The sequence below is a fragment of the Uloborus diversus genome, chromosome 4, assembly GCF_026930045.1.
Source record: "Uloborus diversus isolate 005 chromosome 4, Udiv.v.3.1, whole genome shotgun sequence".
NCBI lineage: Eukaryota > Metazoa > Arthropoda > Arachnida > Araneae > Uloboridae > Uloborus > Uloborus diversus.
In genome coordinates, this window is record NC_072734.1 from 6,687,824 (window position 1) to 6,712,235 (window position 24,412).

A 24,412-nucleotide genomic window follows, 5' to 3' on the forward strand; every position below is an offset into this window, starting at 1 on the left:
AATGTGATGATTTCTGAAGTACACTTGGCTCTCTGTTCAAGGACTTTCTTTACTTTAAGGGATTACAGTACCTCAAAAATGATGAAATGATCAAAAAAATTTTTATTGCTTATTTCAAAACTAAAAACTATTCTGAACACAGGGAAAAAGTTTCATTGCTTTAGTTCAAATAAATAAAAATTTATGAGTTTTTTGGCCATGCTCGCTATGTGTTCTTATGTAAAAGAAAAACTTTAAACTGCTTTTTCTCAATGATGGTATTTTCGTGTTTTCATGTCATTAGAATCCCTAATTATTGTTTTCTATTAAAGATACAGCTTTAAAGTTATACTTTTTGCAATTGGGATAACATATTTGACATGTGCATTGGATTTGATTTTTTGCTAATTAATCTCAGAAAATTTTCTAATAAACTCATAAGCAAATGAATGCACAGATTTTTAGAGATGATTATAGTGATCGTTTAGAAAAAAAAATTTAATTAGTGCAAAAATAAAAAAACCTTATAGATTTCAAAAAATTGAAATTTTCTTCAATTTTTTGAATTTTTTAAAAAAGTAGGCAACATTTTTAAATTTTGAAAATAAATTATTGATTAAGAAATAAGTATGCATGTTATGGTTTCAAAGAAATATAAAATTTACTTAAATTTTAAAAAAATGTTTGAAAGATACTGTGACCCCTTAATGACATCTTTTCATGGTTCCGAGCCCTCTACTGTACTTTTAGAAAAATTGTTTCAGGACACATTCTACTTATGGACGATTTTTTGTGGGCCTTTGAAAGTTGTTAAATAGAGAGCCAACTGTATATTCATGGTGTATTAATAAAGACTTTCATGTTTTGAAATAACTCTTTGGCCATAGATTATTTTCCTTCAACTTAATTCTTGTTTCTAAGTTTTCTGTTAACATGATTTTGGTGATACTAGTTTTTATTTCTGAATCCTTTATTTTTTAAATGTAAATAAAAGAAAAAGTTTTTTTTTTTTTTAGTTAATGCTAGTTGCTGCTTTTTTTTGGTGAAATGGTTTAATTTTAAAGAAATGTTTTTTTTTTTCCTAATTAAACAAGTTGTTAAGATAAAATTTCTCTATTTCTAGTTTAAATCCATAGTCAAGTGAGTAAGAGCAGTATGCAAAACATGTGTCTTACAAAATGGTTATTACTAAGATTTTTTAGTAACATTATTGCTATAAAACTAGGTTTTTTTTGCTATACGACTTTTGTGTGTGCTACAATTGTGAATTATTAGTTGATCTGATACAAAACTCAACTGTGCTACCAACTTTATATTTCTACTGGTACAAAGTGAAATTAAAATTAAATCTTTATATTTTTAAAAATAGTAACTATACTGATGTGGTTATTATTATTAATTTTAATTATTTTCTCATGGTACCTTTTATTTATGATAGGTGCGCATTGGTGTTGAAACCCTCACAAGGTATCTGACTAATATCATAGATAACCCTACAGAAGAAAAGTTTCGAAAAATAAGATTTAAAAACAAAATTTTTCAAGATCGAATCTTGGATCTGGAAGGAGCATTTGATTTTCTAACAGCAGCTGGTTTTGTACAAGAAACTATAAATACGAATGGAGAAGATGAGAAGTACTTTGTGTTTCCAACTGAAAACTTAGAAAATTTAGAAAATTTGCAGATACTTAAAGAAGCACTGCTAAGTGCAGAGAGAATTAAACCTGTTCTGGATAGAAATTTGAAGGTGTTAAGACTTTCACAAACTGCTGAGCAAATAAATTTGCCAAATGAATTTTTCAATTTAACAGCTGAAGAGGTCAAAAGAGAACAGGAAGCTAAGTAAGATATTTTTATTTATTCAAAATAATGTTTTTCAAATTATTATCACAAACAGTTTTTAAAGAGAAGTTTGAGCATTTAGTGAATAAAAATACAGTTGTTTAACAACGCTCTATTTAACAACTTTCTCTATTTAATGACGGCTTTTCACGGTCCTAGATGGTCCACTACAGTGTTAAAAGCATTCTATTTAAGGACGCTTTCTACTTAAGGACGATTTTTTGTGGTCCCTTGAAAGTCGTTAAACAGAGAGCCAACTGTAATTGTTAATGTTTGGTGAAAGCATTTAACTACGAAATGCTGGGATTATTCTCCAATTTTTTTTTTTTTTTTTTTTTTTTTTTTTTTGTGGAATTAAGCATGTTTGCAATAATTACGCAGTAAATCATCTTTCCATCTGTTTTCATCAATAGTTACTGAATATCGGCGAACATACAAAATTGTTGATTTCCACCATGATCAAATTTGGTCATGGAAAATCATGATTTTCAGCAAAAATGCTTTAAAATCATGAAAATTGGCTATTGGTCATGGATTTTGAGTTTTAAAACATACAGACTTACCAAATTTCTCACATTAGGATTAAAATTTAAGCCTTTTGGTTGTTTTTAATGTTTTAATGTGTCATCCCTGATTTTTTACTCAATTCAAAATCTGATTACATCTGCTTCTATAAACCTTGTTCATTTTTGTTTATTCTGTGATTCTAAATCCTTGGACATAAACAGTTTTTTGTTTACCACTGTTTTTAATCATTCTTATATTTTTCAATGTGTAATTGAAGACAACACTCATCAGTTTGCCAAGCCCGCTTGAAACTTTTAATCCATTTGCATTAAGTTGATTCTGCAAGTAAAAACTATCATTAAGTTTCACCTGTGTTTGTCTTAAATTTATGAAGATTTTAAAGAATAAAATTGATCAAAAAAGTTCATTAAAAAGATTTAAAATGGCAGAGAATGGCAGCATGCAATTTTCAGTATGAAAACTTTTAAGAGTCTGGGAAAGGTTGCAAATAACTTAAAATTTGATATTGTTTTCATCATTTGTATGCAGTCTTTCCTAAATTTCCATCAATAGATTTTGGGGATATCATTATATAAGTGTTTTATTAAATATCTTTTGTCTTGTTAAAAATATATTAATAAAATGCCAAAAGACAAAAATTTTCAATTCACTGTTTGGAGGTGTCAATCTATTTACATTCTGCTAATACTTCAATCATTTTAAACAATGGAAGTTTTTTTCATATATGCAAGTTTAGTATGACTAGTTTTATTATTTGTTCTGATTATTTAATTATTCATTGTGAATTTAATCGTTTTTAATAAATTATTGGTAGTACAGTCGAGTCCCGACTTATGCGACGGATGCGTTCCAAGACCCTTCGCAAAAGTTGAAATTTCGCGTTGTGGAAAAGGGTATGAGTAAAAACTTTTATAAACATACCCACACGATTAAAGACACTTGGACTTGTAAACACCACCTCAAACTGTTAAAAACCATTTCTTAACTATACAATTACTGTTTCTTAAATAAAAAATTGAACTTTTATTTATTGTGTTTTCAAAAAAAAAACATGTTTTATTTAACATAAAAAACTGCTACGATGCACAAAATCAATGATTAATGGGAAAAGAAGACGTAAAATAAACCACTACAGTACGTACATTATTTAGTAAGAAAAACAAATGCACTATAGTTGTTGAAATTTTCTCTTTTTCCTTCTATCTTCACAAACTTTAAATGAAACAGCGCTTTTAGGTGTCATTATATTTCATTAACTTTCCAATATAGAATGAAAAAAATAAATGGGAAATGAGGAGTAGTTATTTGTATAAGCGAAGTTTAGAATAGTACGGTGTGGGAACTTTTGCTCTCAGCGATGCCAAAGGGATGAAGATCCACTCACGAAAAAACCACGACTCCGTTCGGGAAATTTTCATGTTGCGGGTGAAGAATTCGCGTTAGGAATAAAAAATTTTACCGGAGTCGACTGTAGTATATTTTTTTGAAAAAATGCTAGTTTTCAAAATAATTATTCAGTTGTTTAATTGTTTTTATTTCTTTGAAAATAAAATATTTATTTAAAAATTTCTTAAAGTAATGGGGGGGGGGGGTAATGCTTTTAAAGCTGACTTAATGGTTACCTATTCACATCATTATTGCTACAAATTTGAATATTCTTTTGTTTTGGAAATTACTTTTTTAATTAATACTTTTATTCAATTTTTTTTTGGAATGAAGGTAATATTGTTTAGTCATAAATTAAAAATTCAATTCATTTACAAGTATATTTTTGAACAATTTATCGTATATCGAAAAAATTAGCAGTTTTTTTTTAAAAATTATCAACATATTTCTTTAACAGCGAACAGTAAATTTAGAACTCTGCAACTATTTGTATTTGATGTGCATCACTATAGCTGGGACAAACCTAGCTGAATAGTGAACATAATTGTGGGATTAGGATCTGTATAGCCTTCACGATCCTGCCAAGTTAGGGTTGCTCCAACTATAGTTACTGTTGCATCAATTATTTTTTAGTTATAATAGTTAGCACAGCTAGTTACATTTTGCTTCAATTTGATATTTTAGAAACATACATAGCTGCCAATTTGTAAGATTTAGCCTTACATTGTAAGATTTTTGGGGGTATTGTAAGTTTGTAAGATCTTATGGCATTTAGATAATTAGGTTTTAGATCTCTGGTATTGCTTTTTTTTAAAAATGAGTTTCCTGTTATGTTGCTTCAGAAGAATAGAGAAACTGCAGAGGAAGAGCCTAAGATAAGCTCCAAAGTGAATTTCACTCTGTACAAATAGATGATTTGCCCCATGTTGTGCTAAAAAAGGAGAGGATGGATAAAAAAAAAAAAAAATGCTTTGAAGAAAGGCTTGGCGAGGACAGAGCTGTGCTCTGTCTGATAAACCTGGAGAACATTTTAATCATTAAGAATTAAGAACTTACAAAAAAAAAAAAAAACTTGTTTTGAATAAGTTATTGAAATAATATTTTTGAATGTTGCTAAGTCAGTAACTTAAGAAAGCTTAAGTTCCAGTTTAAGTAGCTTTAGCAAAACCAGCTGACTGCATTGATTTACGAAAGAAAAAGATAATACAGCAAGTTATTAGTTTCTTTTTCAAAAGAATATTAAGTGCCCACTTGTACTCTTAAATTTTTAAATGTACCGCTCTGCCTTTTTGAAACTGCTTGTTGTAATCCTATGTTTCTCTTTTGTGAATCCAGATGGTTTTTTTTTTTTCGTTTTTTTTCTATGCTGATTAATTACAAGTAAAAATTAAAAAATATAATGCTTTTAGTTTTAACGGTTTGTTGTGAGTTGGTTAAAAAAGTGTAAATACACCCATGGCATATATTGTAAGATTTTTAAAATTGATATGTTGGCAGCTATGAACATATGTGCAAAGCATAGCCCAGATAGTTGACATTTTATTTTCACAAAATATTAATTTAGACAATTCATGTGAAAAATGTATTTTTTTTTTCAAAAAGATTATAAATCAATAATTATTTCTTTTTTAAAATTTATGATCTGTGCCCCTATTGGCGTTGGTGAGCGACATATGATGTAAAAAAACTTTTCCTGTTATTTAATTAGACGTGTCTTGCATAACCTCACTCTCAAGATCATTTTTGGTTCATATACTTATCAAGTTGGTTTTTATTTTTTGCTTTTTTTTTTGACATTCCAGGAAAATCTGGTGTGCAAAGTTTGCCATGCTTGTAGCTTGATTGCCAACCCTTTTGTGACATATAACAGTACTCAGGGGTCTGGCCAGAGGATATTTGGGTCCGTTAACGGACCCTTCACAAAAATCCGATCAACCAAAACGGACCTTTCACAAAATTTCTATCAAACAAAACGGACCTTTCACAAAATCCCGATCAAACAAAACGGACCCTTCACAAAATTCTGATAAACAAGATCGGATCTGTCACAAATTGTTTATTGAAAGAGCAAATCTGAAAGCAAAATAACGCATATCTCTGTGTATAAACCGATAATTTTTGGAACCTTTTTTTAAGTCAAATTAGAGGGATCAGCTTATACAAAATCGGCTAATTTTGAAAAAAAAAAAAATCGGCACTCTTGGGATGCTCCTGCAAGCGATAAATAATTGCTACTGCCAAATAAATATAATGGTTGTTTGTTTTATCGCAGCTAATTAGCAGCGGTGTTGTTGTAAACTTTTCTGAAAAGGCATTGGTAAGCACTTTTCTCCGCTCATGATTTAATAAACAATAATAATATATATCTGCGAAATGAACTTAGAACTGCAAAGGGATAGTAAGGGTGAGGAAAAAATATGATCGCTTCAGATAGGGTTACCAACTTCAAAACTATCACCACTTAGCGTCTGGCGTTGAACCTTTATAATGAGATTAGAAAATATTCTCATCATTTTGTCGGCTTGTCAATATTTGCGTTTTTACGGTGCGGTGCGATGTTTAATTGTTATTTTGGGAGAAAATTATATGGGTTTTGATTTTTCGATGCTAACAAGGATGATTAACTTTAAATAAACTCTTTTAATTACCGTTTTTTTTTTCTTTAGATGTCTACATTTTGAAAAATGCAATCTTTTAACATCCTGATATGAGAATCATATTTTGTTCTTTTTTCAAGCTAACTTCGCTTTATTAGGATTCAAATAAATGAAAAGTCTCTTTATTTCTGTTAGAACTCTCATTTCAAGTTTTTAAAGCAAAATTCCATTTTCTGTTATGAGTCAAAAATTAAAATGCTGAATAGATGGTTTATTTTATTTTATTTTTTGGGTCAACTGTGTCCACAGATATTAATGATATGTTTATCATAGGACTCTAAAATGCAATTTTAAAATAATTTTATCAAAAATATTTCTTTTACTAGCCGTTTTTATACTTTTGATGCCTTCACTTTGAGAATTGCGATCTCTTTGCATCCGCTATGGGAATCCGATTTTTCGAATTTTTGATGATTATTACGCTTTGTTAAGAGGTAAACAATTGAAATATCTTTTTATTTTTGTTAAAATCACGGAATTTATAAGTTTTAAACGAAATTCTGTGCTTTTTAAGAGTGTTTTGGGTCAAAAAGTTGAATGCTGAACCCTATTCTGAATTTTATTTTATTTATTTATATTTTTGTTACCATTATTTTAAGTACTGTACAGAAATATATCTAGTATAATTTAACATAATGTAGAATGGTAGATAAATATTGATACTTGAAAGAGCGATGCCCCCCCCCCCCCCCCGCCAAATATCAGAAAAAAAATCCAGAATGATTTTCTCGACGTAGAAGAGGAAAACACTCAACTTTAAGTTTAATTGATGCAGTTTGTGCCATCTCTAAATTCTAAAATTTCGTTTTAACAATTTTTTTTTTTTTTTTTGCGAAATTTTTTGATTTTTCACAAAATTAATTCATTTTTCACAAAATTATTTAATTTTTCACAAAAAACGGACCCTGTGAAAAATCCTGGACAGACCCCTGGTACTTGTACAAAATTCGCTGAAGTTGTTACTCTAATTTTGAAATAAAAGGCTTTCTTTGACACTGTTTCAAATTCCATGTTAAATTAAATAATAAAGATAAAAGATATGTTACTTTTTCCTCCCCGGAATAAAAGTGCAAGGAATCACCAGATAAGAATTTGCTGCAAAAAATGTTGAACAAGCAGTGCAGCAAATAGTATTGGGGCTGTTCATGAATGATGTCGCACATTTTTTCATCATTTTTGAGCTCCTCCTTCCTTGTCACGTGTCAGCAGACCTGGATTTACGTACAAGCTAAGCAAGCTATAGCTTAGGGCCCCCAACTCCCGGAAATTAGCGTGATTCATTCCAAAATAAAAAAAAAGAAAAGAAAAATACTTGAAAAAATAAATTTTATTTTCTAGTTCTTATAATCCTTGACATTTTGGAAAAGTGTGGCTAAAAACCACAAATGAGAGGGGTAGGGAGAAGGAATGTCAATATTATGTCAAATTCAGTGCCTTGCTACGTCCTGCACCAAAAATGTAAAAACTATGGTTCTCACATTTCTAAAACATACATGTATAACAAATTTTGTGGCTCACATGTTTCATATCTTTCTATTTATATAATTCGAATGCAGCATTTTGGAAATTCTTTTGTTATTACTTGCTTTTATCTTACTTCTTCTGCATAACTGTCAATCTATTTAGCATGAAAAAAAAACACTACCTCTGTTCCTTTTTGTTTTCTGCCCCACTGCAACTGAAGACAAGTTGTCTTGAAAAATCTATAGTTTCTTTTTTCGTTTAAATTTAAAATAGTTGTTTCTTACAAAGTTAGAACAGGAGTGTAAAAATTTACAATCAAGTACTAAAATATCGGAGACTGGAAAGTACAAACGAAGTGCGTTAAATAATTTAAATTGTTCTAAAGTCCTTGAAAATAATTTGATAAGTGTTTGAAAATCCTAAGCCAAGTGGGCCCCAATTTTATTTCTTGTCAAGGACATAAATTATGAATTGTTCAAATGGGCAGTGTGTTACTCTCTTGTGACCTGTTTTATAAATCTGTACACCTTCTTTTAGAGCATTTTTTATTATTGATTATTTTATATTTAATTCATTGTTGTATTTGTCAGTCGGTTGGAGGTGTGATTAAAAACTAATTGTACCAAAAGCCAATGTGAGCAAGTAACAGCATTGCTTTTTCTCTTCCCGCACTCTTTCTCTCTGTCAACTGTTGTCATTGATTTGTCGAATCAAAAACAATTTTTACTGTGTATTATCTTAATTTGCTAAAGAGTACATAACTTTGTTTTGCTTGCCTATTTCTGCCCTGATGTTTTTGTTGTTCCAACTACATCTTATAACGCTTCAAAATTCAGTATTTGATGTCTAATTTTCAAAATTTTCTCCTAGGGAGAACACCCTCCCCCCACCCCATACAATTGGAGATATTCTACACTCCATTTAAAGGGGAATCCTGGGTCATTCTCTTGATACCATTCCTTCTCATATGGTCAATCCATAAAGGACACATTAAAACTAGGGCTCGACCGATGGCATTTTTTGGCCGATTGTTCAAAGATGGCTGATGGCTGATTGCCGATTGTTTTCCTCCAAATGGCCGATTGCCGATGGCTGATGCCGATAGCCGATGCCGTAGGCCAATGGCAGAAAAACAGAAATAAATTGATAAGATTGTCAGGGATTTAAAGGATCATTAATTCTTTTCACTTTGCTTCCTTGCTCCGAATAAGGAATTGTAATCACAAAACAAAAAAAAAATCAGATTTCGACCTAAATTTTTATTTTACGTTTACCCAATTTAAACTTCACAAGTTTTTTCGGCACATGTGTACATGCATATGTACCTAAGAAACATATAGATGACCAAAATATCCATTTTGAACACCTCCTTAGTTAATTATCGCAAATTCTTTTGTGATGTCTTTATGCGCGAAAGCTTGCGTCACTCAAAAATGTTATGAAATAGTAAGTTGAAAACTCATACGCCCGTAGTATGATCTAAAAGTTCGAGGACAAGTTGTATAAAACCGTACCCTGAATAGTTCACATTACCGAAGTACATATATCTCCAAAATAGTCACCTTAAACGACTATGCACTTATGCCAACGTTTGTATAGCTTTTAGAAGGACTCCTGGAACACATTTGTCGCAACCTTCTGTAAGGCCTCTTGCGCAGCTGCATTAACTTCATCGTAGGGAAGAAGTCGACTTTCATGTTGAGAATGCACTGTTCGATTAGTCAATACTCTGATATGACAAACAAATAACATAACGTTTCGTCGGACTTAGCTCCGTGTGACTTTTACCTGTTCTCAGCAAAAAAACATTTGTATAGGCGCCTCTTTCTTCTGTCAGGAGAAGATAAAACTGCATCACAGAAGGTAGCGAAAAAGTGGCTTCCAGGAGTGTTTCTAAAAGTTATATGAAGACTGGCAGAAATACATAGTCCCTCAAGGTGACCTTTTGAAGGTGGATGTGCTTCGGTAATGTGAACTATTCTGAGTAAGGTTTGATAGTACAGCTTGTCCCTCGAACTTTTGGATCGTACTACGTACAATCTGTACAGGGTGTAGTTATGCTTCTCCTTTTTTGACTGCTGTATGATGGAAGACAAAAAACAACAGTCAAAAAAAAAAAAAGAAGAAGAAGAAAGAAAGAAAAGAAAAGGAAGAAAAACAACGAGACTGTTTAATAACCAATTGATTTGTTTTCCTTTTTAATTGAACATATAACTAAGATTTCAGTAATATTGTAATAATGTATGGATTTAGGTACACTAAAGATAGTTAAAAAACATTAAATTATGTTGTTTAATCATTCAAAAAAATAATAAGAATAAAACTATGAAACGGTCAACAAATTACGCAATTAAAGTGGAAAGAGTGCACGTAAAAATTTTTTAGTCATCAAATTAAACAAAAAAGGTAGCAGATAAATTACAATATTAAATCCTAACAGGAATATTTTTATACTTAATTAAAGTTTATGAACAGAAAAGTTTGCAATTTTCATAAAAGCTATAACAGTGACACAAATTTTACGGAAAAAAGAAATAGCCATGAAAAGAGCGAGGTTCTTAAAACGCAGTCAAAATAAACAAACTCAATATTTACACCAAGTTAATCACTGAATACATATACTACTTGATCTGATGTTTGCACACGTAATATTGAACAATTTGATTGTTTAATCTCTTTTGAAGCACTAGAAACAAGTTCAAATTAAATTTTTAAATTTAACAATAATTTTCTGAAATTAAAAAAAAAATGCATAATAGAAAATCCTTGAAACTTTTCTACAACATATTATTAAAAATATGATAAAAACAAAAATAACTTATTCATTGATTTTACATAAATACATAAAAATAGTTACTTACAACAGAAAAAAAATCGATCGCTATTAATGATGCAAAAAAGATGGCTCATTACGAAATATAGGTGAAACAAGTATAAGAAATATGCAAAATGACATTTCTTGACCAAAATAAATTATCGTTAAATATTTAAGAAATGCTTGAAACGACGAGGGTGGGTTAGGGGGGTCAACCTCTGATTTTGGAGTAATTCACAACATTAAACTTTGGCCCCCTTTTTATAGTACAGAATCGCTACCACCAACACCTCGGAAGAGTTTCTGAATCTACGTCAGCACTTCTGAAGAAAAAAATTCAAAAGTCCCTTTGATTTCCGAATTATGTCACCATTCAAAACGTCTTTAATCAATTTCCTACATTAATGCTCGAAATTCTCCCTAAACAATAGATAAAACTTGAAAATCTCTAATTTTATGAATGGTGTTAGTTTTAAACAACTCAGAAGTGCAACTAGAGTTTAGTTTCAGAAATTGAGGGAGTGGGAGGAGGGGTACATAAGTGTTCTCGGAAATACAAAAAATAGTCGTGAAAAATAGAGTTCAAAATAATCATAAACATTGAGCAGAAAAACCCTTTTAATACTTGCACCCGAGTTTGCTTTGATGTGCAGTGGCGGATTTAAAATATAGCAAATGTTGCAATTGTGCGAGAGGCCCCATAACCATAGGGGAACCGTAGGAATTACAAAAATGCCTATGATAAATGTTTTACAACTTCTGTGATAGAGAAATAGGGCCCCAGAATGTATTTCAACGGGCCTCAAACTTGTAGCTCCGCCGAAGCGATACGGAAAAAACTGCAATACTGTGATTCATATTACAAATATCGAAAAATTAAAAATTACCGTCGGTTCAACGGGAATCTAACAAAATGAAACAAAACCGGTTTTGCCATCTCATATTTGTTTCCATGGTCTCCAATGTGGCAAAATATCACCAAATGATCGTCAGTCTGAGACGCTAAATTAGTTTTGCATTGAAATAAGTAATTAATAGCCACAAAAAATAAGTAAATAGGCTTTTTAGAACACCCGATCGAAAACAAAAAGGGAAGTGCACAACTGGAACGTATACGCACACCCCACATGCGAAAATTTAGCATTCTACAGCTAACCTTTTTTGAGTTATGACTTATGAGAGGTACATACGTACATCCAGCTGCAAGAAACAACGCAACAATTAACTTGTTCGGTACCTGAATGCGGTATTAAAAACTTTCAAGGGTGACTAAAATAGAAATTCATACTGAAATTTAAGTAAACGATTTTATATGAAAACGGTAACTCAATTTACTTTGTATTGAAAAGTAAAACAACAAAGATCCTTTTTTTTTTTCAAAAACATCGGCCAATTCCATTGGCTTTTCGATGTTTTTTATGGCCGATGGGCTGATGTTTCCTGCAAGTTAGCATCGCCCGCCGATGCCGATGGCTAAATTGTTAAACCATCGGCGCCGATGCATCGGTCGAGTCCTAATTAAAACACGATCAAAAAAGTAAAAGTATTTTGCTGTATGTATCAGAGGAAAAAGACAAACGTAGTAAAGGGGAAAAAAAGTAAAATAATGCTTCTTACACCACCGAGAGAAATGTTGTTCATACAAAGGGGGCCCCATACGTGGAATAGCTTAGGGCCCCGTTAAGTCTAAATACGGCCCTGCATGTTAGGCTATTTTTCATAAACATTTTTATAAAAAATATTGGATGTCACACTTCTTGTTAGCTCTCCCTCTCTCTCTTCACAAACTCACTCCCTCTAGAAATGAGATCACTTGTGGACAGCCCCCCCCCTTTTTTTTTGCTACATCATTTGAGACAGTGAGAGGCAAAGAGATGCAAGTGCCAAAATTTAAAATTTAGAGTGAACTAGTACAAATGGTACCTCTTCTCTGTTTTGGGGGCATAAGATATAACACTAGTAGGGGAGAGGGGGGCACGTGTGAGCAAAAACGACATTTTTCTATATTTTTCATTACTGATTTGAGATAAAAAAGAAAAAAGTGCTAAATATGATAAATCAAACATTTGCTAATATTTTCATGAAGTTATCCCCCTTCTACAAGAGTAAATTCCAACCTAAAAATTAATTCTAAAATATGTTACATTTTGTTCACATCTGCCCCGGTGGGGGGGGGGCAGTTGTAAACACACCTGGGGCACAAGTGAACAGATAAATAAATGGTATAAAATGCACCTAAGCATATCTTTAAGTACTCTTTATTACACATTAATAAATACAATGAAAATATAAATATTGAGTACATAATAAATTAACTTGATTCAACGAACATTATAGCCTTCAAGTTTTACAGAAAAAGAAACTGAAGAAGCAGCTCAATATGTGCTACCTAAAATTGTAGGTGGGGGTAATTTTAGCAGAATATCATCAGTGTTTACCATCGATGTATCATCTGTTTCTGGAAATACAAAGGTTTCTTTCTTCTGCTTCCTCATGAATTTAACATTTGCTTCATCACTCTCCATTTTCTCGATACGGCCAAAATAGTGAATTTTTGTCTTTTTTGTAGTGAATTCTGCAAGGACAAAGTCATTAACATCTAAATTTTTTGGTGCAAGGTTGACTTCAGCACAAATTTCTTGATGGCTACTCTCTTCAAAGCTAATGTCGGACTCAGAGTCACTGACTACAACCTTTGACTGCTCCTTTTTCAACAGTTCATCAAGCTCTAACTTTCTTTTCTTTGCAACTCTTTCACATTTTATCTTCATTTTCTCTGCCTTTTCTTCCATAGCTTTGACAACAATGTCTTTTTTGGGGGTGTCTGTGAAAATTCTTGATTTTCTTTTTTGACGCTGCTTACTTTTCCCTAGAGTGGAATCGTGAAATTCTATTCTAGGCAATGGTCTCACACATTCTGGGGTAGGACTTGAATGTGCATTGCAGCTGGTGGAGGCATCCTCAGGATTAACTGGCTTGTTATTTGAATTGGGATGAAATCAGCGTCAGTAAAAGCAAGCCGAGATAACAACCTAATTCCTGGTTTAGAAAAACCCGATTTAATATTTTTGGATGTAAAGGCTGCTGTGAAAGCTGGTGAAGAACACTGACCAATTTCATATATAGTTATTCTTTTTCCTGGATGTAATGTCAACCAGTCATTGAAAGAAGTTTTCAGTGCAGATTTAAAGGTGCCATAAACACCTACATCCAAAGGCTGTAAGCGATGTGAACAATGAGGGGGGAATGTAAGGAGTACTATTCCATTCTCACAACAAAATAATATTACATCCAAACTGATATGACTTTCATGATTATCAAGTAGAAGCAAAACAGGATTTGCTTCAGGGGCAGCGGGTACAGCGGGAGTACTTTTGGAAGTGTTTTACAACTTCTAGGAAGATATCTGCTGTCATTCATCCAGTTTTGGATACTAACCCTAAGCTTTCTGATGGTGCTCCTTTTAAGAAAATATCTTTGTATCTTTTTCTTGGGAATACAAAAACAGGAGGTACAGTGTTTCTGCGTTGCATTAACTATACCACAAAATGATACAAGTTCACCTCTCTCGCCTGAAACATTTTGTCCAACTTGTTTCTCTCCACAAACCGCGATCACTTTTGGAGCCTCCAACACAGTCGCGATACAGCTGATACTAACTTTAATTAATAAAATTTTTAATTATTCAATGTTTCTTAATTAGCCTAATCAAATAAAAAAATTAAATGATTTTTGAAATTGAAGTAACTAAAAAAAAACCTTATAGGGCACATGTAAACAGTTCACACCTGCCCCTACATAGTGTGTTCACATGTGCCCCATATAACAACTTAAGCCTAATCTGATAAAAAGCAATATTTCTTTCAAATTTTTTTTAAAAAATAGAGTACAAAAACTTATTTTATAAATCCCACTTCAAAATGAATAAAGTTCAAATCACAATAAAGATAGTGTTGAATGTGTTTTTACTCTGAGAACTGGAACATGAAAGTTTATTGGCACCTTCCAAAACAGAAGTTATTATGATAACTAAAAAACAAAATGGTTGAGATCTTTCAGGCAGCATACAGTACTACTGCTGTCATCTACATGAATTTTTTTCAGATTTTTTCCTCTTGTTATCTGGGTAAAATATGGTTTGTTCACATGTGCCCCATGTTTACATGTGCCCCCCTCTCCCCTATCCCTGGTAGGTGCTGCTATTTAGAAAAAAAAACAAAGAAAGCCTGTCTGGAATCTGAACTTTGTTACTTAAAACTTTAAAAAGTTCATTTACATCCCTTTGCTTCTCACTGACTCAATTGTAGTGTGAAATATCCTTACTATTGCACCTTATTGTGAGCATAGTCAGTCACTCAGATAAAGCAAGTCATTATCACTTTCTACATTGTATTGATTCCACCTTAAATCAGTTTACAGAGGAATAAAGGAAGGTCTATTTGTGTGTGATCTTTTGGATTTGGTGTAGGTTTTTTTATGGAATGTAGAGCAACAGTGTCATCAATGCTCATGTTTTACCATTAAAAAAAGAAGAAAGAGATATCAATCACCATAACTTGAAACTATTCAATCCTTTCAATGAATGTAATTAGGAAGTTTACTTTAAGGAATCAATATGTGTGGTTTATTTTTTAAAGTAGGTTCAAAGGTACAGTTTCATTATATAATGAAATCAAACTATGCAGTTAAGAGTTCATTTATTTTCCACCTTATTTTTTAAAAAGCTGAATAATTGATTGCACTTTTAGCAAGTTTAATGCTTGTTTGAAAAGCAAAACTAGTGCAATAACATTTCACAGATACTGTTCTTGTTTCTGATTTAAAATAAGTTTTGTTCAGATTTAAAAAATAGTTTTTAATCCTCTGCAGCCTTTTTTTTTTTTTTTTGCCAGTGAAACAATGATTGTTTGTTCCTTTCCAAACTGAGCAAGGTTATATTTTTTTCTCATCTTATTATAGGTCTGAAAGCGTTGAATTGTTAACGCAGCTCAGAACTAAAGCCATGAGGGAAAGAGATGGATTAAAGGAAATACACTATTATAAGTTTTCTCTGATACGGATACGATTCCCTGATGGAATAATTATTCAAGTGAGTAAATAGTTTAATTTATATTTTTTTAATTAATGATATTTTATGTAATAATTCATGTTTATCGAATGTATGTCTTTATTTTTTAAAAAAAGGAAGAAAAGATTTGTTATAGAGTAAAAGAGTATAGTTGTAACAAAAACCTAACCTGGCAGTGTTATAATGCTGTGATTAGGATTTGTGTAGCCTTTTGATTAGGTTTGCCCCAACTATAGTCATAAGCACTTGACTAGTAATGGGCAAGTTTCACTTGTATTGTCAAAGTCAAGTTTGTGATCGATACGCCAGAAAAAGCCATCAGTGGATTCTAAAAATAGCATCTTTCAAGAACACTCACCACTTTTCTAAACATAAGTTTTTATCTACAGTGTGATAAGTAAGGTTACTGCTATTCAGTCACCATTGTGAAATTTCTTGCACTTAATTTTTGAATGGTTTCTTTCTTAAGGACCTGAGATTGCTGTTTTTTTAAAAATCAAATTGCAGTTTTATTGCTACTCCTTCTTTAGCTTTTTCTTTTCTATCACATACAGTGAAGCACCGTTTGTACGTTTCTCTTTTGTACATTTTTATCAATTATACGTTTTTCAATTGGGAGTCAAATACATATTAACATAGACCTAGTATACTCTTTTTCATACAGTGCCTTCAAAAAACGTATAAACGGTGCTTCACTATATATATATATTTGCTATTAATATATTTATTAAGATCCTTTCGAGTTAATGTGCCCATAACAAGTCAGTAGAAAGAAAGTGTTCTACTGATGGGCACATATGAACATAGTTAATTTTTTGGCCATTCTTACTCAATCAATTATTATTTAGAATTGATGATAAAACATAAGCTAAATTCAACAATAAAGTAAAGTAAAAAATGCAGCAGTAGAATAGTTCTATTTATTTGTTCATTTATTAATGTATTGTTGTTTAGATGAACCTTTTAAAAGAGATTTCCCTGTTTTCCATTTTTTAATTTTACTTGAATTGGTAAGTAAAGATACTTTAAATATGATTATATTGTAAGAAAAATAAGAGTTTTAATATGGTTGAATACTTTTTTTGTGTATTTTTTGTAAACAATTGAATTCAGCTAGTTTTTAGTATGCCGATAACTAAGCGAGTGTTATCATAACTGATCAAACCATTGTATTTCAATTTATGTCAAAAAACATGTACAAATCATAGTTGAAAATTTATAAAACTTTTCACAGCTATAAAAGTACAATTTCTAAGTTCTAACACAGTAAGAATGTTTTTCTGTGAACTAGAACTGCAACATCACAGTTGAACAGCAATCCAAATTTTAAAAACCCTTGACCATGCCCATAACTAGTCCTTTACTCTACTAATTTTCATTACATGAAGGTTTATTCAATTCTTCAGTGTCAAATAGTTTTTCAAAAAGGCTTACTTCTGAACCAAATTCTGGGTTATTTCCAGACTCAAAATGGTATTTCAAAATCGAAAATACCTTCTGCTTTCCAAATTGTAAAAAAAAATGTACAGATGACTAACAAAAAATGAATAAAAACATTTTTTAAAAATACAAAAATGTTTATTAATAAGCCCTAAAAAATATTAAATATTGCATCATAAAATGAGCTGAAAGTTGCCATAAAAAATTTATTTTTCTGCAAGATTCTCAGTTGTAAATCAACATTTCGTACTAGAAAGCGAGCAACTACAGAACAGCTCATTACAGCTTCCGGAGACTGCAGATTCGACCTTGCTTGGACTCTATTTCACCAGCTTCAAACCTCATTGTAGTTGGAGGTAGATGTGAAAAATCTTGGCTTGATTTCCAAAATAATAACATTAACATTGTATGTGGTTTCTTGTCTTTGAAAAAGTGACGTTGAGTTCTAGAGTGATTTTTCATCTGTATATTGGGATAGCAAAGTTTGACTGTCTCTTGAAGTTTCTATTTGATAGTTCTTAGTATCAAACTTTTTTTAAGCAAAATTTTAATTTTTGAATAATGGCTAGAATCCACTGGTCCATTGTTTGGAGGTTTCAGTGTACTACAGGGTTTAAGCTGAGTTCAAAACTTCTTTTGGAAAAAAGCTATAATTAGAAGAAGAACAGCTTTAGCAAAATGGTAAAATGTTGACAGTTAATGAATATGTGCACTAATGTCTCAATGTGTTTCACTTACAGTTGAAAACTAAATTCAAAAATGAATTTTTTAAAGAAATAAATATACTGCAACATATATATACATTTTTAAAATTTGAAAATAAAAAAAATGTGCTTACTGTTGAAAGAGCCTTAGTTTGATTTTCAAAAGGATGCAAGTCCCCTTTCCCAAAAATGCCCATTAAGATGGAGTTTTGTTGAACTTAATAGTAATTTAAACATCTTTTTTAGCTAAGACTAGTGAGAAGATTAAGTTGACTATCACCATGCTTGTTTAATGTCTGGAATCATGCATTGCTTTTTTTTTACATTTTTAACCCCCGACACTCAAAAGAAAGGGGTTATAAGTTTGACGTATCTGTGTGTCTATCTGTGGCTCTCTGTCGCCTAAACGGATGGACCGATTTTGAAAAAAAAAATTGTTCAAAAGGAGAGTTGATCAAGAGTGTTCTTTGCTAGGTTGCATCTTTGGATGACATTAATTAGCGAAGATTTTAATTAAAAACCTTTAAAAGGTTTTTGCAATTTTTGCAGTGAAAAAATAGTTACAATTTTTTAAATTTAATACCAAAATAAAGAGAATTTTTTCCCGCATCTGATAGAATGTGTTTGGAACTTCCATGTTTCATAGAATTCGAATTACAGTGAAATCTGTGTATAACAATACTATCTATAACGATAAAATGTCTATAACAATATTTTTTTGGCCCCAGCAAAATGTCAGCATGAATAATCAAACTGTCTATAACGATAACCTGTCTATTACAATATTTTTTTTAGGTCCCAACAGTATCGTTGTAGACAGGTTTTACTGTATAACAATTTTTTAAAGCAGATTTTAATGTAAACATTTTAGTCAAGTTTTCTTTAAGATAAATGAAGTAAAAAAAATAATAATAAAGAAAATAAATAAATAAAATAAATAACCTACTGTTATTTCATCTAAAATACGTTTTTGTCTCATGCAGATGGTTTGGACAAATTGCTTCGATGTAAACAAACAACGTTGAATCGGTAGTGACGTTATTTGGGCGATTCACTCATCTGAACTGGAATGGGTTTTAATTGGTTCCTGCATGTGATAACCGTGCGATGTTTTCGTGTTTGGCAACAGTTCTTGTTGTTTTGCATAAGTGATTAAAATTTCAAATGTTGGTTGTTCCACCATGTGTGTTCATGGATATATAATGCTGCAGGTTTTTGAGGGCTTCTCTCTCTCTCAATGTTTTTTGTGTGTGTTGTCTGCATGTTTGTATGGTCCAGTTCGAAGTAAGATGGTGCAGTTGTCTTGAATATTTTATTTCGAAAAGATGCATTTTTTCTAAGTTAATTCGAAATACATAGTTTGCCATTTTGATGAGATGTTGTTTGTTGTTAGAATAACGACATTTTTTAAATGTTCCTGTTAAACTGAATTAAATGTAAGTCAAATACATTGTCTAAGTATTACCTCATCCAATATGCTAAAAATAAAAGGATATTTTTTCTTCGGCCTTTGTTCACCATGTGCTTTTTTCATCTGCTACTCTGCTGAATATTTTCAAGGACTGAAATGCTTTCTTCAGGCCTACATTTAATAATGCCTAAGCCTTTATAGCCTTTATTCACGGGATTGATAACTGAATTCATTGTTGGCCGACAAGGAAATAAAACACAATGATTTAAAAATTTTATCTGTTGCCAATTTCTATTTAATAGCAAATAAAATAGTCGACATAGATTTTGAATACAGTAGAGCCTCGTTTTAGGGGGGGGGGGATTACGTTCCAGGGAAATGACACTTAAATCAAAACCGCGTAAACCAAGACCTGATAGGGGTTAGGTTCCATAGGTAAAAAAAATACTTCATTTAGTGATGAATAACTGTATAATGCATTTAATGTGTACTTATATCGATTTCTATGCACAACATGCATAAAGAAAACAAAAATTAATTTCGTGATCTGTTTATAAAAAGGTGTTGGTCTTTTGGTAGTCATTAAGAATTTTTCTCTGTAGTACTTTGCAGAGCATTAACGCATACATTATCACTTGCTTCATTTCCATGATAGAATCTTCCTTCACTAACAAATCAGAAAGATCATTTCTATTGTCTAAGAATGGCTCAAATTTTTCAATGTGTGTTTGGTTGTGTATTGTGTGTCATCGATGTTGGTATCCTTGTTGGTTTTTTCATCCTTTGTCACTTTTAAAAGCTCTTCTTCCAGTGAGTTCTGAACTGAGTGAGTTTAATAACTTTACTTCTGGAAAGAACTCTGGAACCAATTGCATAAAATGTTTCCAGTGGCCCAAGCTTGATTATTAGCACGCCAAAATGCAGTTGATTACATGTAATCTGCAATCTTTAGCAGTTAGGATTTTAAAAGAGGGGAAATTTTTATCTGTTTGCATTGCCACATTCGCGTAAAACCAAAACTCATCCGCGTAAAATAAAATAAAGGTGTCAAATCTTAAGCCACATATAATCGAAACCACGTAAAATAAACCCGCGTAAAACGAGGGTCCACTGTAATATAAGGCTTTTTAAATTATTTTCAATTTTCCCACTTTTTTCTACAGTTGCGACTCAGTAGGTTTTTTTTTTTTTTAATTTTTAATTTTATCCTTGCTTACAATTTTTCTTTGAGCAAAAAAGCCAAAATGCCTTGCAACATTTTTTCAATTTAAATTGTACTGTTTTCCTTTGCCGAGACCTAGTGCCAATTTGCGCATGCGTCAGGTCTGCTCTGATTTTATCAAAATAGGGAGGAAAACCTGGAAGTAAAAGGCACAAAATTACGAGTTTAGAAGTTCTTCCAAAGTAGCGTCAAAAGAGATGAGATTTCAAGTGCGAGCGGAAAGTGCCCATCCTCAACCTAACCAGGGCCCGATCAAGCCAAACTGGTGCCCAGGTCCTAAGTAGATGTTGGTGCCCCCCCCCCCACATGAGAAAATCTGCGCAATTTTAAAATCATTGTTTCATACTAGAAACCTAATTACTAGAAACTACATTTTAAAAGAACATTACTACATTTGAAAGGAAATCTGGGATTTGAATACCAAACACTTGATAGTCACCAAACTAATCACAGTTATAGGTGATTAGTTTGGTGACTATCAAGTGTTTGGTATTATAGTCACCAAACTATCACATAGGTTAAAATTGCCTCTTAGGGCAAAAAAAGAGTTAAAAAACAATTTAAAACTGCAAAAAAAAATCTTACTAATTCTGACATCAAGCTTTAAAAAAGCTTCTTTCTGGCTTTAACAGAAGCAAATGTGTCTATCAAATAATTGAAATCTATGTTTGATGTCACAGAATTTTCAATGGTCAATGAGGAAAACGCCTGTAAATTATCATGAGAAACGCAGCTTCTCAAATGATTTTTTATTATTTTCAAAAATGAAAAGGAACGTTCACTGGAACAGCTGCTGATAGGCAAGGTAAGAGAAGAAGCTGCAGGGGTGAATCCACTTTCGGAAATGTATGTGTAATGTTTAGTGATCTTATCCTTTTAAAACATTCTCCAGGAGAAGATTACCTTTTGCAAAAATTTGAAAGTGTGTTAATTCTTCTGGAAAATGTTCATCTATGTCAGCCGAGTAATTATTTTGAAATTCCAGAGCTAAGAGACAACGACTTCACGCGAAATGTTTTTAACTTTATGAGGTTTTGAGCTGATTTTTTAAAAAAATTGAGCCTCTTCTCCCTTAAAGTTGAGAGAAAGTAAAATGATCTTAAAAAAAAAAAAAGGAAGTAAGTAACTGAATTTAGGCTAGGCTATTTTGGTGCCCCTAAATTTGTGGTGCCCAGGTCCGCGGACCCGCCGGACAGTGCGTTAATCAGGCCCTGAACCTAACACCCCTTTTTAAAATGGAATATATCCTGAGCAATGTTGGCAAGGTTTTGGACACTACGGTAAAAACCCTGATTTTTACCGTCCTTTCCAAAACCCTTGTGTCCAAAAACTGTCTGAAAGTGTCCAAAACTCTATTTTTAGAAAAAACGTATTCTGTGAAAAAACATCAAAAATAAATAATAAAATGTTTTATATTGAACATTAATTCAATGAGAACATTCAACTTATTTATGCAGATGATTTTAATCTAGTTACATAGAAGTTGAATTATTTATTAAAATTTCAATTTTCATGCATGAGTTTATTTATTTTGATAATAGTAACCAAATTTCCCTATGTTTACGCATGTGTGCAAATGAAAGCAGGTTTGGCAAGGTTTTTACCATCCTGTTCAAACCCCTTGAGCCCAAAAGTGTCCAAAACTATTTTTGAAAAACTAGATTTTGTGGGAAAATATCAAAAACAGAACAAAATGTGTCGAAATTATTTTTTTGACTGTAAAATATATTCATTTAATGTGAACATTCAAGTATAAATATACTATATGTAACTTATTCATGCAGCTGATTTTAGTATAGTTAAGTAAAAATTAAATTTTTCATTGAAAATTTCAATTTGTATGCAGGAGTTTTTTTTCCTCCATAAACCAAATTTTTTGACATTTATGCAAGTGTGCAAAGGAAAGATTTCAAAATGTAGTGCAATAATTGACTTAAATGCAATAAATTACAATTTTTTGTAGTTACAGAATGTATTATATTAAAAATATGAACTAAAAAAGGACTAGCACAGGTTCTATAACATAAGTGTAGTCATCAATTTCTTGTTCTTTAACCTATAATTTAAAAAATAAATTTTGTTAAAACATCATGTAAAACTTATTTGCAAAAACCATTTTAAAAAAAAAAGCTTTTTTTTTTTTTCTTTTTCCTAAATATTGCACATTTAATAACATTCCTTTGTGTCATAAATGGAACTGACATTAGTTGTCTTGGTAGTGTTGTGAATTTCCTTTGATAACTCTGCCAACTGTTACATAAGGATGTTTTTACGCAATAGCTATTAGCAATTTTTTTAAGTAAAATATTTTTTAAATGAACATTTTTGAGAAAAATTTTTATTAAATACCATTAATTAAACCTGATTGATATCTATATTTATACATTGCGAATATTGCAGTAAATACGAGTTGATTAGATTACACCCCTTTAGCTTTAGCATAGTTTTGGACAGTTTAAGACACTTTTAGACGGTAAAAACCACCTGTCCTGTCCTGAACCGGTTTTGGACAGTCTAAAACCCAACCCTGATCCTGAGTGGTAATCTTTGCTTTTGAGAACAAACAGTACTCTTGCATTTTGTGAAAAATAACAACCATAGCGGAAACCCTGCTGCACTAACTATGTGACTAAATAAAACTATTTTAGTGGATATTTTTGCTTATATTTTATTTGTGTTTTCGTGTAGTAAGTCACGTGAGTCTTTTGAGCTGTGATTGTGACTTTAATAAATATTTATGTCAATTATTTCTATGCATCTTACAGTTTTGGGGAAATCAGAATAAATTTGCAAAACTATCCATCTGATTTTTTTTTTTTTTTCTAATTCTTTATTTTTTCCTGTGTGTAATAATTTCCAACCTGTTTTTCAGGGCACTTTTTATGTGTATGAAAAGCTTGCTGCTGTAATTGAATTCATCAAAGAAAATTTAAGTGATCCTGAAAAAGATTTTCAACTCCTCTTGCTTGGTGGTGTTAAAGTATCAGACAGTGAAAAATCTTTACTGGAATTGAAACTTGTCCCTGCAGTCCTTTTGAATTTCCAGTATTCCAGTGATATCCCTAGTGAAACTGTTTCATATTTGAAATCAGATACTTTAAGTCTTCTTACTGACTCATGATAATTTCTGTGTCTTTTTTGAATTGTAGTTTATTTGAATGCATTAAAAAAACTATTCCTGATAATATCCTTTTTTTTCCCCTCAGTTGATAATTATTTGAATAAGCGTACTGAATGCAAATTTTATCAAAAAAAAAAACATGCCCACTTACAGGGTTTGTCCGGAAAGTAATAGGACTGAGTCGATTAAAAAAAAATTATTGAGCCAATTGTTACAATTCTTTAAAAACTTTCAAAATAGGCTCCTTCTGCGCGGATGCCGCCCTGCCAGTCAGATTTCTAAGCATTAAAGGCGTCACGGTAGGCATTCTGCGGAATAGCCTTGAGAGCCACGGTGCATGCTGCTTGGATCCCCTCTGTCATCTCAAAATGCTTGCCTTTCATCGGCCTTTTCAGGTGAGGAAACAAAAAAAAGTCCGGGGGGCCACAGCTGGGTTGTAGGGCGGCTACGGAAGCGTTGCGATGTCGGCCTTGGTCAGGTAGCTGTTCGTCGTCAGTGAGCACTTTTGGGACCAACTTCGCTCACACCTTGCGCATGTTCAAATGCACCCTCACAAAACCATGAACCTCAGATTTTGGTAAATTTAACATTTGGGCAATTAAACAAATATTTAGTCGACGGTCTCAGTTCAAAACTTTGCGCACACGAGTCACATTTGTTAGCATAAAATATTATTTTATTTTATTTTTTATTCTCGGTCCACAGCCGATAATTTAAAGAAAATAATTTAAAGTTAAGTGTACCTACTTTACGCCCAGTCTGGTAAAAGTAGAAC

The 24,412-nt window shown here is 31.8% G+C and overlaps 1 protein-coding gene across 3 annotated transcripts in view; it reads left to right on the top strand.

Moving 5' to 3' along the window:
• Window positions 1-23,691, top strand: part of LOC129220259 (UBX domain-containing protein 6-like) — a 41,618-nt gene extending 17,927 nt beyond the window's left edge. For all 3 annotated transcript variants that reach the window (XM_054854639.1, XM_054854640.1, XM_054854641.1), the window contains exons 5-7: window positions 1,418-1,821; window positions 15,631-15,760; window positions 23,389-23,691. In XM_054854639.1, the coding sequence (XP_054710614.1) occupies window positions 1,418-1,821; window positions 15,631-15,760; window positions 23,389-23,637 (783 nt within the window). In that variant the 3' untranslated portion in view covers window positions 23,638-23,691. The remainder of the gene's footprint in view (window positions 1-1,417; window positions 1,822-15,630; window positions 15,761-23,388) is intronic.
• The last annotated feature ends 721 nt before the right edge of the window (window positions 23,692-24,412 follow it).